Source organism: Cupressus sempervirens, chromosome 9 (assembly GCF_028749045.1).
Source record: "Cupressus sempervirens isolate cs-2001-9-10 chromosome 9, ASM2874904v1, whole genome shotgun sequence".
Lineage (NCBI taxonomy): Eukaryota > Viridiplantae > Streptophyta > Pinopsida > Cupressales > Cupressaceae > Cupressus > Cupressus sempervirens.
In genome coordinates, this window is record NC_143126.1 from 9101889 (window position 1) to 9121627 (window position 19739).

The 19739-nt window shown below is 32.7% G+C and overlaps 1 protein-coding gene across 1 annotated transcript; it reads left to right on the forward strand.

Annotated features, from left to right (window-relative positions):
• Positions 1-18664: 18664 nt before the first annotated feature.
• LOC149537369 (protein DMP7-like) lies at positions 18665-19258 on the forward strand. The gene has a single exon (XM_089800418.1). The coding sequence runs from the start codon at positions 18665-18667 to the stop codon at positions 19256-19258; it is 594 nt and encodes a 197-aa protein (XP_089656544.1).
• Positions 19259-19739: the final 481 nt, after the last annotated feature.

Genomic DNA, 19739 nt, shown 5'->3' on the forward strand with positions numbered 1-19739 from the left:
TTTTTTAATGTAAGTGCATTGGTTTATATTTTATATTGTAATAATATATTTTTTTTATAAATTATAATATTTTTTTTGGCATTCAATTAAGAATAATATTACTTATATTGTATAATCATTTAAGATTTATTATTATTATAAAAATATTATTATTTTATTCATAATTATTTATTATATAATAGAACATATAGTATAACTATTTATAATATAATATAATTATAACCATATGATATATATGTAATAGAACAAATATATCAATGATTATATAATATATTTATAATTTTAAGAATAAAATTTAAATTTAAAATAACTTCATTACAAAAAACTATAATTATATTACATTTTTATTAATTAAAATATTTTATATATTATAATAAATTTATTAAATTTAAATTAAATTTATATAAAAATTAAAAGCAAGTACTAGTGGCACTTGTTTCATATCTTGCAAAAATTTATTTTATAAAATTTAATATATCTTCATTGAATATCAATAATTAAATTAACCTAAAATCGAGACACTTGTGCTACAAGATTCTATCCAAAAGTTGAAATCCTAACCATTGGCTAAAAGAAAGATTGATGGCCCAAGATGAATTTTAGGCTGATTTGGGGAATGCTTTCCCAAGTGCCTAGATTCATCTAGAATTGTGACACGTGTCCTTCACAAGTGTCACAATTGAGAGACATGTGTCACAATTTTGGATGACTCTTGACAACAGCAATATCACACCACAAATTCACTCGAAAATCATATCGAATCATCGATAATTAAGTTCTATTTTTATTAATTAATTTATTTTAAATAAAAAAAATTATTCAAATGTATATCAATGTAATAATTTTTTCCTTTTTTTAAATTTTTATTATTGTTATGTACATTACTAAATTATTGAGTCTTGACTCTTTATGTTATTTACATGTACATTGTACATACTATTAATAAAGTACCTAAAACTATTAATTACTTTATACTTTCTTTTTAACTATTAACCCTACCCTGTATGTTCATTGTTTTTAGAGTCTGATACGATAGAGTTTTCAAATTTCAAATTTTTTTAGATTGGCAAAATTCCATTTTGTGTTCTAAAGACTAAAAGTGTGAAACTTGAGTATCAGACAACAACACCAATTATCCAATCTCGATTCCAGGTATTTAATTTTTTTAAAACTTTTTCATTACAATTTTTAGTAATAGAAATCTTGATTTTAATTGTCTTAGGTTTACACTTTACAATTATTTTAAATAGGGCCTAAAGAAGAATTTTGTGTAATAACCAGTAGTAGGCATGGGAAAAAAAGTGAAAAACCTCTCGTATGAGTGCAAACATAAAGGAAAAGAAACACATTATAGAACTCAGGCAAGTGCTACAAACCCCAGGTTTCACTGATAAATGTCATCATATTTTTTATCATGTTATCTATGGAGATTTAGTAATCATGAGAATTAGACATTCATTGTTTAATAAGTGGAAAGATCCATAGAAGGGGAGAAATTATTACAAATATAACGACAATATTCATGCACATACAAATAAACTAGTTGCTCTAGTTACTAAATTAGCAAACCTCATTGTACTTGAAGTATTCCCTTTCCCTAAAATTGTAATGCTATGGGCTCAGAATTATGATGAAAATAGAAAGGAAATTATAAACCAAAACACTCAGGAGGAAATTTTATCCATAATTGAGAATGAATTTTTCACTATATTAGACCTAGGGCTAGGGTTTAAAATAGAGAGCTCTAACAAGCACATTGACTTGGATAAACTAGCACATGCTTATGACAAACTGGAAAGAGTTTTTCAAGATTCATTTATTAAGGGTTTAAAAAACTTAGAGTCCTCTAGTTCTACTAGTGTTACACTAGACATAGACCATAAGCCTCCTTATTAGTATTATATTTTTGTACCATGGGTTCAGAATACTATTTCTTTGTTATCATTTTGTCTACGATTGGACAATAACAAGGAAGTGGGGGCCAGTGTTTTTGAAATAATTTATAATATCCATTGTGGAGGTCAATCAGTTGAGCAGGTAGATGTAAGATATAATTTTGTTCAGCACGTTGTTGAATCTATGCAACAACAATTACTGATGATTAAATAAAGTACAACTATAGGCAAGATAAAGACATTTAGGTTCAAAAGTTACTTGTGATACCTTCTTTTAGCAAAGCATTACCCAATATTTGAGACAGAGAATAACAAGTTTGATATTAAGGTCTATAAGTTTGATGAGAGAACCCAGAAGAAATCAGAGACTCCAAGTCCAGTATATGAGTGGACACATAAGATGATGATAACTACTGCAAATTAAAACTACAACCATTTTGTAGACTTCTTTTTGTTACCTATTTACCAAAAAATCACAAGCACTGTGATGCCTATATTTCCTATTTCTTGTAAAAATTGCATTCAACTATGAAATTAGATTCAATTGGTTGACTAGTTCTTCATGGAAGAGTACATTGTCTTATGGTTTTACAATTTAGTGGTTGAACCCTGCAAAATTTCAATGCATGTTACATAAATGGTTTTTGCACTAGAATATGTATGGTAAATGGAGAGTGCAGATGAACTTTTTAGTGGATAACAAAAGAAAACAATATTTACTTCCTTACCTTTTGCAATTGGAGGCCTCAGATTTGAGAGAAAGGCTATCAAAGTGGAAAATGAATTGATAACCTTTTTTGGCTTTGATTTTTTTAGTCACTGGAATTATAATCCATTGAACATAATAAAAATGAGACTTATTGCCAATGAGAACTATGTGAGAAAATATCAACATTAGGAGATGCCTTTGACAAAAAAGTTTTAAAAAAAAGGATTCATGGGATGAGGTTAAGAAAGAGATGGAGAAACATGTAATAGAGAAAATATTTCAATGCAAGAATTGTCATCCCAAATTACAACATTGCACAAATTAGAGCCTCTGACATACTTGAATTTCTATAAGAAAATATCTGAACCTTCTAAGAGGTCTATGCCGAAAGAAATTAAAGAGGCATGCACAGCTGAAATGTGGTGTCAAACCAAGATGATTGATTTTTGGAAAATAAGGCAAAATTTGGGTGAACCAATGACATTAGCTAGTTTTGATGAAATTGAGGAGGATGAAATTTTCAACAATTATTGGAATAGAGAGCATCCAACTATACTATATGATTTTTGTAGTGACAGTGATAATGAAAGGCAGAAGGACCTCAATTTTAATGTTGACAATCAAGGTATTTAAGATTTGAGGTCAACTAGTGGTAGAGATATTGTTACACTTCAAATAAGTGATTCTATTAAAAAAATGTATAGTAAAGGGGCAACTATGATACAAAAAATGGGTTATGTAGGTATAGGGCCCATTAGTGCAAGTAGTGAAGGGATTTGGAATCCAGTTCCAATACTAGACCCACCCAAAAGAGGATGTAATCCAATCATTGGACTCTCTGAGACTGGAGATGATTCATCTAGAATGGGCAAAAAATATTATACTGTTGCTTTTGAAGGTCATCCCAAAACATTATTTGTTAAATCATTGAATCTAGTTGTAGTTGATCCCACTGACACTGGCACTGGCACTAGCATGGATGAACCTTGTGCAAAAAAGAAAAAAATTGTGACAATTACACCACCAATAATGTCAATGGTTACTTCACCAATGTATACACCAGTAGCTTCTGTACAAAACCCAGAAAATGGTCCTAAAATGCCAGGATTTGGAATGGGCCATCTTTAGTTTGTTGGAAATTCTCAAAATAAAATTTTAGGTGGAGTAAGTTTAACTAGAGTTGGAGGAGCACACAATGATATAACTGATAATTCACCTTTCAAACACTCAATTGTGTCAGCAAACCTAGATTTTAGTTTGAACGAGTTTGCATCAATGTTTGAATAGACAAGTGAAAGAAATAGAAAAATTATAAAGACTTTAAAAAGTGATGGAGTTGTTGAATGTCAAGGATCTACTAAAAGAATATTTCCAACATATGATCCAAATAATGAAATGATGAACTTCATGGCTGTTATGCCCCTGAGTAGAGATAATAATCTACCACAAATTGTAATAAATCTTAATGATATACAAGTTACCAGTCTTCAAATGGATTTGTCAAAAGTGATAAATATTGACAAAATCAATATATCAAAAGAGAGCAACAAAATGGTCTACTCTACACTTCTGAAAGTGGAGAGGAAAAATAAAAAGCTTACAAAGAAAATAGAAAAGTTACAGGTAGACTTTGATAATGTGAACGCAAAGGAGAAAGCAGAAGATAATAGGTTCAAAGAATTGCAAAATAGGATAAAGAAATCTTCTCCTATACAAGCAATTGTACAACAAGAAAAGATGAATGAACAAGTGCAAAAATTGACTGAAGAATTGGATGAGTGCCGAAAAAGACTTCAACATGAACAAGCCTCTACTGTACAGTTGTTCAAGTCTGTAGAGAGTAGTGCATAGGTCAACAATAAATAAAAAACTTACCTAGACTATGCTATCAAGGAAAATAATATTTTGAAGATTGAATTGGAGAATGAAAAGAAACATTCGGCTTCTAGGGAAAAAATGGTTTTTAATTTGCAAAAGGAATTGGGGAATGAGAAGAAAAAAGAAGAATCTAGTGCAAACACAATCAACAATTTGAATAAGAAATTGGAAAATATGAAACAAAAAGAGGAGTCAATTGCAAAAACTATCAGTGATTTGAAGAAGAAATTGGAGAATGCGAAGAAAATGGATTCTAGTGCTACTGCAAGCACTAACACAATCCACCACATGAGGAGGGAATTGGAGAATGCAAAGAAAATAGAGGAGTCAGCTGCAAAGAAAATCCTCAATTTGAAAAGGGAACTCAAGGATGAGAAGAAAAAAGAGGTAACTACTGCAAATACAATCCAAGATTTGAAGAATAAATTGGAGGATGACAGGAAGAGAGAAACTGATTGGCAAGGGCAACTAGAGGAAATATAGAAAAAGAGTGTAAAAGAGATGTCTAAAATGAAGAAAAAGATGGAGAATGTAATTATAGAAAATAGAATGACCTCTTCCAAAGACCATCATGTGAAGGATACTATAATAAACATGGTTAAGCTTATCAAACAAAAAAATTGGGACAAAATAATGAAGAATAGTGATAGTTTGCTTGAATGGCTTGATTTAAATAGTAATCTCAGACTTGTCTTTCAAAATGTAAAAAGTGATATTGTGGGTAAAAGAAAAATCTTCACCAATTCCTTAAAAAAAATTTCTAACCAAATTTTGAATAAAGTAAAGAGATCTAGTGACAAGGATTTGGCAAACCATGGAATAAACAACTGCTTGGATGCCTCTGTAATGACCATTGAAGTTAGTCACCATTGTGAACAAGTAACAAAAATAGGTGAAGCTCTCAAATCTGCTTCCAAACAATTGATGAAGATGAATAACATCATACTAAACTTGGTGACTGCTAGATTACCAAATCCAGCTGACTCAAATGGTAGATTCATTGGAAAAGAAAATTACATGAAAAGGTTGCAGGATAACATGAATTATGATTTAGGCAACTTTCTTGAGGAAACCACTCTAGAAAGAATTGCAAATTGCATCAAACCATTGTCAACAATGAATGAAGTTATAGATAAATTCCTCAATTCATGTAAAAATATATCTCAAAAGTATTTATTGTTAAGGAGGTTACAACTATTTACCTACAACCTCAAACAATTGGAGCTTCCAAATGATGTAGAATGGAGTGCCCTAAAGAAATTCTTTGAAGCTAGGTCATCTTCTCAAACTGAAGCTATTACTATTGCTATCATTGGTAGTCATGAATCATAGCTGATAGCACTAAGAAGTAACAACTTAGTAAGTGATAGTACTATAATCATTTTTTTACTTGTTTCTCTTTAATTTCAAATTCTGGATTTAATTTCAACTTTGTTTAATGTTAATTGTTATAGGAATCAAGAGCCAACATATCAGGATAGTTGGGCAACCATGAACTGGCATACTATTACTACATAGAGCAGATGGAAAAAATTTCCCCAGTCATACTACTTGAAAAAATTGTACAATTGGAAATGTGATTGTATAGTATCAAAGTAACAAGAATCAGAATCGGATTAGAATCGGCAAGCTCGAATCGAATTGTGAATCAAATCCTTGAATCATGTGAATCACCATGATTCTTGGAACTATTTTGTATACACATAATGTGTTATGTAGTAATAATCTAATTATATACAATTACAAACCAACCTATAGCTATTGTTTCTCCCTTGTATCTACAAAAGGGAATTCAGGGTCATTGGTCATTTCAATTTGACATCGAGTCATTTGCAAAGGGTTGTAATTGTTAAATGTATTATGTTACAAGCTGATTTATAATTATAAATTGTTACAATTATAAGCTAGTTTATTCTATTAAAAGTATTATGTTACAATTTCTAAAAGAAAATAGAATCAATGTAAATCTCAACATGTTAAAATAATACAATCAATGAAAATCTCAATGTGTAAGTTTGTAACATCAACATGTTAAAAAAAAAAAAGCATCTAGAAAAGGATAGTGAATGAAGGCTATAAATTGACTTCTATAAACATAATTAATTAGTAGATAGAATTATAGAGTTTTCGATAGAAGCTACTACTACTAACCTACTACTTGACTCATGCAGAAGTTAGAACTTGGGGTTGAGAAGCTACTATAGTTGCAAATCCGCTTGGACCAGCTCAACATGACTATCATCAAAATCCTCCTCATTTATTGCATATAAAATTTTATTGTCCATTGTGTTTTCTTTAGATTCACTATCAACATCAATATGCATGCCAAGGTCAAAATCATCTTCATTGATTCCAATATCAGGACATGAACCACTACCACCGCTACTGCCACTGCCACTGCCACTTGGGTCTGAAATGTTGGCAATCTGTCTTCTTTGACATTGGTTTCTCCAAATTCTAAGAGCCCTCACATAAGGGAAACTCTTTACCTCATACCTAGAATTATAGAGCCTCAAATAATTATCCAAATTTTTGTCTAATTTATTTCTAAACTTTGACTTCAGGAAGCCCAAAGTATTGAAAACTCCTTCATCCTCCACTAAACCCAATATCATTGTCAAACATAAATCTATAAGCTTGAAATATTTTGGTGTTGACTCTCTCAACTAATTTCTCTCACCAAAGTTTTTCCAAATCTTTGTTACCACTCCCTCTTCATTTAGGTTCTCCATAAGATCATATTGTTCCCTCATTATGTTTGCAAACGAATATGATTGATCTCTTAGCCAAGATTCATCTGAAATTCCATTTATAGTTACTCCATTGATTACTTTAGGTTTGTAAAAAGGCTGATCAAAGTCATCATCCTTTTTTGAAAATTAGTCAAATAGTTTAGAGACCAATATTGTGGAAAAACAATTAACATTGCTTCAAGAATTTCCTCTAGGGGGAATCTAAATCTAATTTCTAAGCAAAGATTGTAGCAAACTTGCTTGACAGATTCAAGCACATAGTCTTTGATCTTCTTCAAGTCTTCACTTGTAACATGTGAAAATACCTTCTTCAGTTCTAATTCAACTTTTCTTTCTACTTCATTGGGGTTGGAGTCAGGGTTGACATGGGCATAGTAATGCATTGGTATGTCAACTTCACGTACTCTGGCATAAACATCATCATTTGCATCAATATGTAAAAAATTTTGAGGATTTTTCAAATCTATGATTTCTATCCACTTTGCAAGCTTTGATTCATTTAATGGTAGTAATCAATACAGAGTATCTAGGCTATTACATGTCATTTTATGCAGCTTATTATATTTTCCAATGTACACAACTCTTTGTTGAACCTTTTTTATAATATTTCTGATGTCTTGTAGCATGGGAAGAATAGCTACTAAAGTTAAGAGTATCTTAACATTATTTAGACTTGAATATAGCCGAGGGAATCTATCTTGCATAAAGTGGATTAGTCCAAACAATGAAGGATATTTAGAGATTAATCATAGTGTTGGTCCATCCAAAGAGATCCATCTGGTATCATTGTCTTTAAGAAGCTTCTTCCCATCAATAAATCCTTGAGAAAAGTGTTGAAATTCTCAGACTCATTTTGGACTTCGACAAAAGTATTGGTAAATCTCTTTGATTAGAGATTTCACTTTACTTACACAACCAAAATTTTTGACAATTCCAAAAGCTAGATTCATTCGATAAGCCATGCAATGAATGGGAATAGCGTAGGGTGCCAAATCATTCTTGATCTTTTTGCAAAGATTGCCTTTATGACCTTGCATAACTAAAGCTCCATCGGCTCCAACACACACCAAATTTTTGGAAATCTCCATTTTATCCAAACCTCCACATTTAATTAGAGTACTCTTTAATAAATCATATAAATTTTTAGCTATCACACTACAATTCAATTTAGAAACAGATAGTAGAAAGGATTGACGACAAAGATTGTTTACAGTATAAACATGCATACACACCTAGGAAGTATTATTAATTGTTGTAACTTTATCTAGAGATAGTGCAATGAAATTTGAGTGTTTTTATTTTTCCTTCATATCTTCTTTTTCAACCTATGCAATAAATCTAGCCCATTCCCACCCACTATTTACTAACTAGTGACTATTCAAATAGTTTAGAAGTTTGAAAAAGTGCAATAAGACAATAATTGAAGGGTAGTCTATCATAGGATGTCCTCTACTCAAAATATAAAATACCACACTTAATTGAACTACTTTTCTCATATTTTTCACTTCCATTGCTTTCTCAATGAAATCTTCAATGGAACCTTTTACTGCAGAATGCTTCTCTCGTATTTGCTGGTGTAATTCATATATTTCAGCATTCATGATATGCAGACAATTGTCCTTTATTTTCCAAGTTAGCATAGATTTTTCAACTCCATCTATAGTTTCCTTTTTGTAAACTTTATCCACATGCTTTTCTATGGTATCAATTTTAAGCTGCAACCGCTTCTCCGTTTTTGTTATCTCTGTGCAAATCTTACATTTGCATTCTATAGGAGGGTCACCATCAATTGGATTGGGCACTAGTTCAATGAACCAATACTTTTCCACCCATTCTAATTGAAAATTCCTTTTGGATAGATCCCAGCAAGATCAATCTTTCTTTGATTCTAATTTTATTTTCCCCTTTTGTGCATGAACATGATTTATGGAATCAATTTTGGTTTTCTTGCCCGACTGGTTCGGGACCAACTCCAACTCTATAATATCAGTTTCTAACTCCCTTCTCAAGGGAAGCATGTTCAAGTTCATTCTCAGCTGAGATATCAGGTTCACCAACTTCAACTTCATTATGGTTTGAGTCTCCAGCTTCTGATGAATCTCCTTTTTCAAAAAGCATTGGAGATATAACTTGTGAATCTTGTAGGCTTCCAATATTTCCACCACCAAAATATGTCAATATGCTTTTGTATTTTGGTAATGGTGGCCTCTCTTGGCTTTTAGGGATCCGATCGGAACCCCTATTACCCCTCATGTTTGACATTGCAAACCGATAAAGGATGAAAAAAAAATCAACTTAGGTTGGGGTCCCATGGAAGCCAGCTTCCTCAAAAATAGAGCTACACCCACTGAGACTTTTAAGAAAATTTTTAAGCTAAGAGGTCCTATGGATTTTGTAATTTGAGTTTTAGCTCCCAAAATTTAGGAAAAATTTTCTAAATTTTATTTTATGATAAAAAACTTTTTTAGTTTTAAAGTCTCAGTTTTTGACAAATGGCTAGATTTTTCCCTAAGATGGTGGGGCTATTTCCAGCCCCACCCCATTTTCATCCACTTCCTAAAAAAGTGGGGCTCCTATTATGAAGGAAAAGATTCTAATTAACCCTGTAGCCCCTCAAAAAAATTCGTATGGGACCACCTGTACCTAAAAAATAGACCTGCAGCCCCCCCTCACGGGACCCTTGCCTTAGTTGTTGAACAAAAGACTCAAATAGTGACAACTCAAAGACCTATGAATAGTGACAGTAGATTACTTAGACTGCATATAATAACAATAATATGATTCATTCTCCAAAAAATGGTACTACTGCTATGGTACTACAGTCTATGGTACTACCCAATATAATTTGCAAACCTATAGGCTCTGGCTATCTTAACATTTGAGATGTCCAGTCACTAGTGGTAAAACTTAAAAAAAACCAGTACCACTGTACTGGTATGATATTACTACTATCGACATAAAAAAATAATTAAAAATCACTTGCCTTTTATGAAACCCAGGGTCACCATGAGTCAATGGGCAATGCACTCAGCACTTTGAAACTTCAATGGCAATAAGAAATGCTAGTCTCCAGACTAGAAAATAGTGAATTGTGTATAATAATAATATTTTATAGTCCAATATAGGTTGGTGAATTATGTGGGATTAAGAAGTGGGAATGTCAAATGTAGGTGAAGCACACCTTCCTATGCAAGCCCATAGTATGAAACAATTGGCTAAACATGGCTATTGATCGACACATGTCTAGAAAATGGTAGGCAAAACCCAACCCAAGGGAAAATTATTTGGTTGTAGTAATGGCAAAATAACATGGGCCAATAAGAAACAAACATGCAAAAGCTGGTGAAATGTTTAAAATAAATGTATCCAAAATGTATATTGCATTGGCAATTGGACCAATATTTTTCACCAATCATGTGATAACTAATGGGCAACTACCATGGGCATTGACCCAAATCTGATAAATATCTGATGATGTGGTTGGCCTACATGGCATGTGCTATTTTCCAAATGATGATCGACCCATGAGATGGGATTGCCAAATGGTAAAGATTTGCCACTAAAGTAATCTCTTATTGATGTAGCACTCCAGTTAATCACTTGTGGTTTGTAGTCCATATATTTTGTAAAGGGAGTAAGTCTCCATTTTATATTTGAGTAGTGAGATTTAAGTGGTGTGCTTGAATGCATGACATTACCCTTTTTGTACTTAAATCTTTGACAAGGTTAGTACTTTCAAGAGTATTCATTTGTGGATTCCATCCCCATCATGGATTTTCCCCTAATAGTGTTTCCATGATAAAAACCATTATGCTATAGTGTTGTGGATTCTTGTATTTTGTTTCAATATTTTACTATTCATTAATTTGAGCACTAATTCACTCCTCCCCCCTCAATGTTCCTCAATATCGACACAAGGGTCATAGACCTACATGCGCACAAAAATGATGAGAGATATAACACTCATTCAAATATGTAGAATACAAAACAATAGAACATGGAAATACATGGCATCTAATTACAATGTATCACACAACATACAAGGCCTACGATACTTGGAAATCACATAAACATTATTATCCCAACACCAACAAAGAAGGCATGAATATCTTCTAGGTGCTACTCAACTACAAGCCTAGATGTTGAATAACGAGAGAGGGTAATTTTTATTGTACATGTACATCCTTGGGTTATAGGATCACATCATGATAGAAAACATATTAAAATCATAGAGGAATTTGGATTGTGCACAAGCATACACCACAATCACTAGTATCACATAACTAAATACACTTAAGTAGTAATCCTAGACTATTTTAAAATTTACATGTAATAGTGAAATAACCATTACAAAGCTCATAACAAATTAGAATATTACAACATTCATCAAGTAATTATTACATTTATATGAATGTGTGGCAAGAAGAAACCCTAAGCTAGAGTTCTCCAAAATAAAACCATGTACTCATTTAGCCAGAGGTGTCATTTGCAATATGATGATATATTGTATTTAAAAAATATGTTTTTCTAATAGCAACTAGATTTGCAAGAGTTTAAACCCATGAAGTATCTTGGCATTTAGAATGATAGAATAAAAATAGCTTGACCTTGACTAGAAAAAAATTGGCATTATATATATAAATAACACGTTGTTTGTTGCCCCATCACTTCAAGAATCCAAGAACTATAATTTATGAATGTAACACATAAGGTGAGCTTAGATGCCATGAAATACTGAAATCATAACTTTGAAGTGACTAAGATTTTCTAGATTAAGATTGTAACCATCTCGTCAATAATACCATAGTATTATCTTTTGTTAATCAAATATTCTAATCTATCCATCAATTACTCACTCACTCCTACAAAATGAGGTTTAAATGAGGGTCATAAACATTCGGTCAAAAATCTTTACCAAATCTTCAAACGAGGGTTTAAATTTTTCTTAAATAAAGGTAATTTTGTTTTCTTTAGGTCCAAATTTTATTTATACATTAGCAAGTATCAAATTAAGGCTTCCCCAATGATTGAATACCTTTAATAGTGGGAGTGCTACAACTGGTTGTGATGCGAAGCCAGGCGAGTTTGTGTCGTAGATGCAATGAAATTCTACAATGTATGCTAGAATGATGACTGACAGTTCAAGTTTAGGGCTATAGTAGATGCACACCAATGAAATGCTCAAAGGATGTAGTAGATGTAATGAAATGTTAGAAATCCTCAAATGAAATCTGTGAATGATGCAGTAGACACAAAGAAATGCTCAAAAGGCATCTTTATTCAAGATAAACTACAGTCACTAGCTTTTCTCCAACTACAGTCACTAGAAAAACTACAGTCACTAGCTTTTCTCCAACTTTATTCAAGATCCAAGTATAAACTGCCTCACATTCAGTGCTCTATCTACACACTCACAACTCTATCACAATCCTGCTGTAAACTACCTCACATTCGGCGCTCTGTCCACAGGCTCAGGAAAACTCACTCCTCACTTCCTCCCTCTCTTTCACACCTTGAAGCCTTCACACCTTCCAGCTTTCACACCTTGAAGCTTTTCCTTCCAAAGCTTTCCAAGCTTCACCTTCCATAGCTTTCACACCTTGAAGCTTTCACCTTCCAAAGCTTCTACTTCTTGAGCTTGATTAGAAATGCTCATATGCCTTGCTTGAATAGGCACTTACCACCCAATGCATGACTTATCCACAACCTTATAGAATTCCACCTAAATACAACTAAGCGCCACCATGTGGCCCAATTAGAAAATTGCATTTCCTTTATGGATCACAACAAATATTAAATGCATGATTTAAGGAACTTTTCACAAGCTTCTAAGATGCCACCTACAAACTTTGATAAATAGAATGACAACCATTTTATTTTATTTTCTATTACACCACCTATGCACCTCAAAAATAGAAATCCCCCTTTTTTTTTCTTTTTTTTTCTCCTTTTTCCCCTTTTTTATTTTTTATTATTTCTCCTCTAATTTTTATCACTTTCTCTCTCCTCCACATTTAAAAAATAAAACAAAATAAATTTTCTCGTGCAAGATGCTCCTGCATCAATTTCAAATTTTAGGAAATGACTTATAATGTGTCAGTTAATTCTAAATTTAGTAGATGACATGAGAGATGTAAATTTATCAAGAGTTCATCTTGTACTTAGATTTGAGGTAAATTAATAAAATGATCTCTTTCAGGTTACCTTTGAACAACTAGGAAAAGTTGAATGATCCAGAAAGATAACAATTTGGAGTTGAAGAACTAGGCATTTCTCTTTCTATGAGAGAATGAAATAAATTTTGATTTACCTCCTTAGATTTATTAAAACCTTGTATCATCCCACATGCTATTGCAATATCCAATTATATTTGAGTTTATGACCTAAATATTTCTCTTTTTGTTGGATCAATTGATTGAAATAAAATATAAGATGTGGAAGATAGTTAAGCTAGTGACTTAAGGATTGATTTAATCGTGATGGATAGAAAAGATATTTGAATCCTTCCAAATGATATTAAAGGTAAAAAAATATTTTCTTTCATTAAGGAAACTATAAGGAAGCTTACTTAGTTCAGTTAATAGGAGTGGTTAATATAAGGACACATTAATAAATAAATAAAATTAGCTATATGTGTCACTCTCTTACACACATGGGTACTTATATTACATAACATCTTTTGGAAGCTTCTTTCATGTCTAGATAACTACTATATTTTATTCCCCAAAAAGGTTATAGGTTGGTTAGGTTTTACACCCTCATTTTCCTTTAAGTTTCACCTTTCATAATTATTGACACAAAAGCCTTCACTTTTTCTTGAGGTATGACCCTCAAGTGACCTTGTGTAACATAAAATAAACCTCCAAGTGTGGGACTTGAGCTCTGACGCTAAATCTTTAGAGAAGTTAAGTTTCCTTACAATCAAGATGCACCTCCACTACCACTTTGAGGGAAAAGGGAGATTTAATGCATGAAAATAAATTGCTAAAGGGAAAGGGGGTAATGCACTTAGATTGAACTATGGTCAAGACCCTACCTAAAATTGCACTACAAATTAATGAAAGCACCAGAATACACTAATTGGACTTGAATCTATCTTCTAAGGAATCACATGTAGGTTTGAGAATGATGAAAAGTTGAAAGAAAGAGGATCTTCACTAAGAAACAACTATCACAAACTTAACACATGTAATTCTATAAACATGAAAAGGAAACATTCACAAGAAGGTAATAATATGCACAAATCAATGAATGTCCAAAATAGGTAAGAACAAGGATTTTTCATTAAAGGAAGGCAAAAAATGTAGAGCATAGTGCTGCTACAAAATACAAAATAGATAAGAACCTAGAAAAGATATTTACAACTATCTTTTAAAGAGTTCAAGCATTACTTGAATCTAACTTAAAGTTCAAACCCTAATCGAAGGTGGAGTCAAGTTGCAAAGAGTAGCAATAAATGAATATCAGAACTAAATCCGATCATGAAATACAATCTATTGTAATGAAGTGATAGGAAGGGGAAAAAAATGCACCCAACTGTAAAAGGATCACAATCCATAAAGAGGTATGGAGAAGCATTAACACAATGGAACAAGGCCCAAAATGTTAGTTTACAATGAAGAAATGGTCCTTGTAACATGTCATGGCAGAAACAAATAAATTCTACCACTATCAAAAAATGTGGAATGGGATAACACGCAATGTTAATCTGCCACAAAAATTACAGAGTCGATCCTTGTGAAAAGAATCAAATCTGCCTAAAAAAGATGTGAGTCATCAATGTAGATCTTCATTTTGAAATAGACAACTCATATGCTACAAGAAATCTCCTCAACAAATGATTAAAACCCAACTGTAGATCTGATCTACCTTATTTGAAATGGATGGTTATGATGCACCCAAGAACCTCTAAAGATGCATCCAAATCCAATGGCCATCACATCTTTGCCAAAGAGCTAAGCAATGATGGGAAAATATGAGCATTGGCTGATCAAAAGCAACCTAGCACAAGAAGGCTTTGTCATGTTGCACAAATCTATTGGTTGGCACATTTCCCAATTCACAATGGAGGAGGTAACATGTGATTTCATGATTTTGCAAAACCAAAAAGGTAAGGCTTTTGAAATAGAAAAATTTTCTATTTCAAAAACAACAACAAAGTCATTCACCAAAATGGCAAAAATGGTTAACACAAAATGTTAACTGCGAGAGAAAACATGTGTTAACTTGCAACTCAAAAAATGAGGAAACTAAGTTCACTTGGCCAAAAAAAAACTAAACTAGCTTGGTCAATGAAGGAACTGAGACAACTTGGTTAATGGAGAGACCGAGTTAACACGAAATGTTAACTCCAACCAAATTGCAGGTTAACTCACAACAGATAAAATAGCCCATTGAAGATATCTCTAATTGATTATTGATGATGGGCTAAATGGGGGACAAAAATAGCCAACAATAACTTAGATATTTTCTCATCTAAGAAGGTTCTTCTACATTATTTTGAATTTTTCAAGTAGGTAAAACCTCTCATTTTTTTTGAAAGATTGGAGTTAATGTAACTCTCAAACATATGTACCCTTTTTTGTTTATATATGCAACATTATACTCTCCTCTTTACTAGTTTAGTAGTAATTGACCATTGATAGTATAATATAATGTCTCTTGGCTTATTTGTATGTATCTCTCATGTTTTGATTTCTTTGAATTCTTCTATTTTGATTGATCATCTGTTAGGTGGAATTACATGTTTGGTGTACTTATATTTAAGTATGACAAAAATCAAATTGTGACTCCATTTTTACTTCTCATAGAATCTAACATGGTATCAAAGGCATTGTATTTGGTATAGTTATTTATTTTTTGAGAGACTTGAGTTTAATAGATATGATAAAGACCTCCAAGTTGAATATCAAACATATTTTTGAGATCATGAGATAGTCCATTTTACAAAGACTCCTTTCAAAGGTTCAAAATTATAATGATGGTTAGCTTTGACATAAATAACCTTCCCCAACAAGGAAGAAATGGCTAGAAGGAAATGCCCACATGGCAAAGGGTGACCCAAAAGCTCTAGACTAACAACAAGTAGAGATTCTTGGTGTCAAAACATATTGGGGCCAAGACCCTTAGGAAATGATAACAAAGATGAAATTGCATACTAGAGGCTATGATGAAAACAAGCATCTACATGACTAACTTTGACTAGAGAAAATTGTTGAGTTGAAGTTGGACAAGGCTTTTTTTGAACTAAAACTTCCCTAATTAATACCGCTTAATAAATCGAAGTATGCAAGAAAATATCAAAAACCATAATAGAAGAAAAAAATTATTCTTTTATTTTAGTTTCTCAATCAATTGTTTTCAAAAAAAAATCTAAGGGCCCAGAAACCATACAATAGCATTCAACTTACAATCTATTAGCAATGTGGTGGACTATTACAGCCAAGCAACAAGCTAGAGTAGCACTAACCAACAAGACCAATCAAACCTTCAAACAAAATTATCAAAAATAGCTAAGTTATTAACCAAACCATTGAAACCAAAGAATTTCAAAATATGAACATATTAAAGCAGTCCGTAAAGTACTTTAAATTTACACAGAATGGTTTTTATAAGTTTTTGAACATCAAAAAAGCTTAAACAATAACTAAAGAAACCGAAAAAACATAAACCAACTCATGGTCGGACCATCAAGATTCGGCCTTCTTGATGGCCTCACATTCTTTAGCCAATTTATTGAGTTCATCTGTCCAATCAATGAGATTACCCGAGCCATGGTCCTCGCCCTAAATTTCCCTTTCCGACCCTCAAACTTTCTTTAGCTTGCTCTTACCTATAAAGACCCCAAATGGTGGACAACATGAAGCCGAACTCTATGTTGGTTATCACTTCAGAGTACATAATATTCAGAAAAGTATTCTTCCTCTACAGCTTGTCGATATGTATCATAACGTTCTTTTTATCTCATTCAGTTTATCATGCACAAGGTCGAGAGCAGTCTTCTCCTCGTCTTTATCCTCCTTTTCTGTAGTCGTTTTATACTGATTTTGATTTTCCATTCCCAAATCCACCTCAATACGAGTCTCCTGCTTTTCCTCTTGAGCTTCTTCCACATCCTCATCCATATGCTCTTCTTCTTGTTCTTCATAACCTCCATCCTCAAAATCAATAGCCTTCTTGCTGCCTCTTGAATTTCTCAATCAATTGTTAAAATACTAGATTTGAACCAAATTTGATTTGTCCTTCAATTTAAAACCTAAATTTACTTCAACACATACATATATACTCTTTATTGCTAAAAGAGTTTTAAATCTGATGAATCGAGAAATCCAAACTGAAATACTTTTTGTGAAGGAAAAATATAATTGCGGAGGTAGGTAGTCTAATCTATCTGATTTATCAAGATATATTAATCTGTATATATTGGCTTCGAATTCAATTCATGGCATATTCAAGGCAGATCCCTAAGCCCATCACATGTTTACAGCCCGCAAAAAATTAGGTAATGTCGTGTAGTGAATTCATGCAAGAAACTGGCTATCGAGGTAAATGCGGTAGATACAGCTAAATATGGCACAACTAGTTTAGGATACAGAATCATACAGTTGAGCCAGGCTCCTAGACTCTTCCCCTAAAGTGGATTGAACATCACATTGTACATCTGGGTACAACTTGTGGCCCGGGCCTTTCATAGTTGCTTTTCATTCATACCATACATGGGGTCAAACATACTGCCACACTGCTTTTTATAGCTGTCATTACTGACACAGTTGTCATTTTAATGAATTTCTTGTAGCGGTTCTTCTATAACGTCTGCGATACTTTGTTGTGGCCAATCGTTAGAGGAAAATTCACATGGGATTACAGATTGCCAACTTTAATAATGTCTTCTGAAGATAAAAACAGAAGCCATTTATGCATGGCACCTTCATTAGCATAAGTTGTTTCTCATAGTTTCAGAGTACTTATGGCAAAGTGACAACATAGAACATATTGCGAATTTGTCAACAACCCTAAATGTGTAATTCAACTGCAACAGTTGAAATAGATTAATGACGGAACACCATGACCAGTACACGTAAGGAAACCTATGAGTTTTTGTTTAACAATCTCTAGCAACTAAAAGACTGAAGTCATGAATAACCAACGGCAAACATTTCTCTAAAAAAAGCCGAAAAAATTAGTTTGGAAATTCGTTGCGTTATAATCAAATTTGCTAAGCATAAACAAAATACATTCAACGTTCATAAGATTAATGTGCAGAAGTCCATCCAAGGAGAAAACGTGTTAATCTAAACTTCTGGCTGTCATCTAATTGATCAGATGCATAAATATAGTTCATTTACAAGTTCTGTCAGTGAATTGTTCTGTAATCTCTGGAATTGAAGCTTAGAAAAAGAATCCAGAGAAGAACTGAAATCTAAGAAAAAATGAAACCATCAGGGCCCAATGAGGAAACCCTAATTACCATTTCTTCAAAAGAGACAGAAAAGACCACTTTAAGTGTTGTCAATAGCACATTGTCTTCTGCATCAAATATTGCAAAGATATTGCCCACTGGACTCCTATTTCTGTTTCAGGCTCTTTCTAATCTTCTCCCCAGCAACGAACAATGCCAAACAGCAGATAAGTATTTGGTAGGGGTGGTTGTGGGTATTCTTGGAATAGCATGCATCTTCCTTTCACTAATGGACACCTTCACAGATGCCTCCACTGGCAAGGTGCATTATGGGATTGCTACAATCAATGGGATAGCCACTGTTAATGGAATTAAGCCTTCCAATGAGTCTGAGTATAAGATTAAGTCAAAGGATTTGGTTCATGCAGCTATGGCAGTTTTGGTATTTTTTGTGATAGCCCTCACAGACCAAAAAGTATTGCATTGTTTATATCCATCGGAAGAAGATAACATACAGAAGGTATATCAGGCACTTCTTGTTGCCGTGGGTGCACTTAGTGGTGTCATAGTTGTTAAGCTTCCCTCCAAAAGGCAAGGAATTAGTAGTCCGGTTACCATAACATGAGGTCAACCTTTACACATTGAGAAACATTTACTTGTTTTCATATACCGAATAAGCCCCAGATTTTTGTATACTAAATGTATGTTCATCAAGAAGGTTCATGAATATCGATTGTATCTTTCAAGATATTATTTGTAATCTAAAATAAGTTTGTAGTTCTACGATTTTTTCAGTATACTAAGAGAAAATCAAACTATTAATTCGATTAAAGACAAATGGTAGTCTGAATAAGCAAATTCAATAGTGTATTTCTTTCTCTCTTACATGGGGATTTGTAGCCATTCCCATTTGCTTGTAAAACATTCTAGTTGCATCGACGTGCACTGTGCTTTTGTTGGTTAGAATTTCTCTTGTTCTCCAAAAATCTCATAAATAAGGATTGATTCGTTGGATTACATTTTTGCTTGTAAACACTCCTATTCTGATTGGATGTGGCTATTCTCTCTACAAATTGCACCATTGACTGAATTTCAAAAAAAGGAAA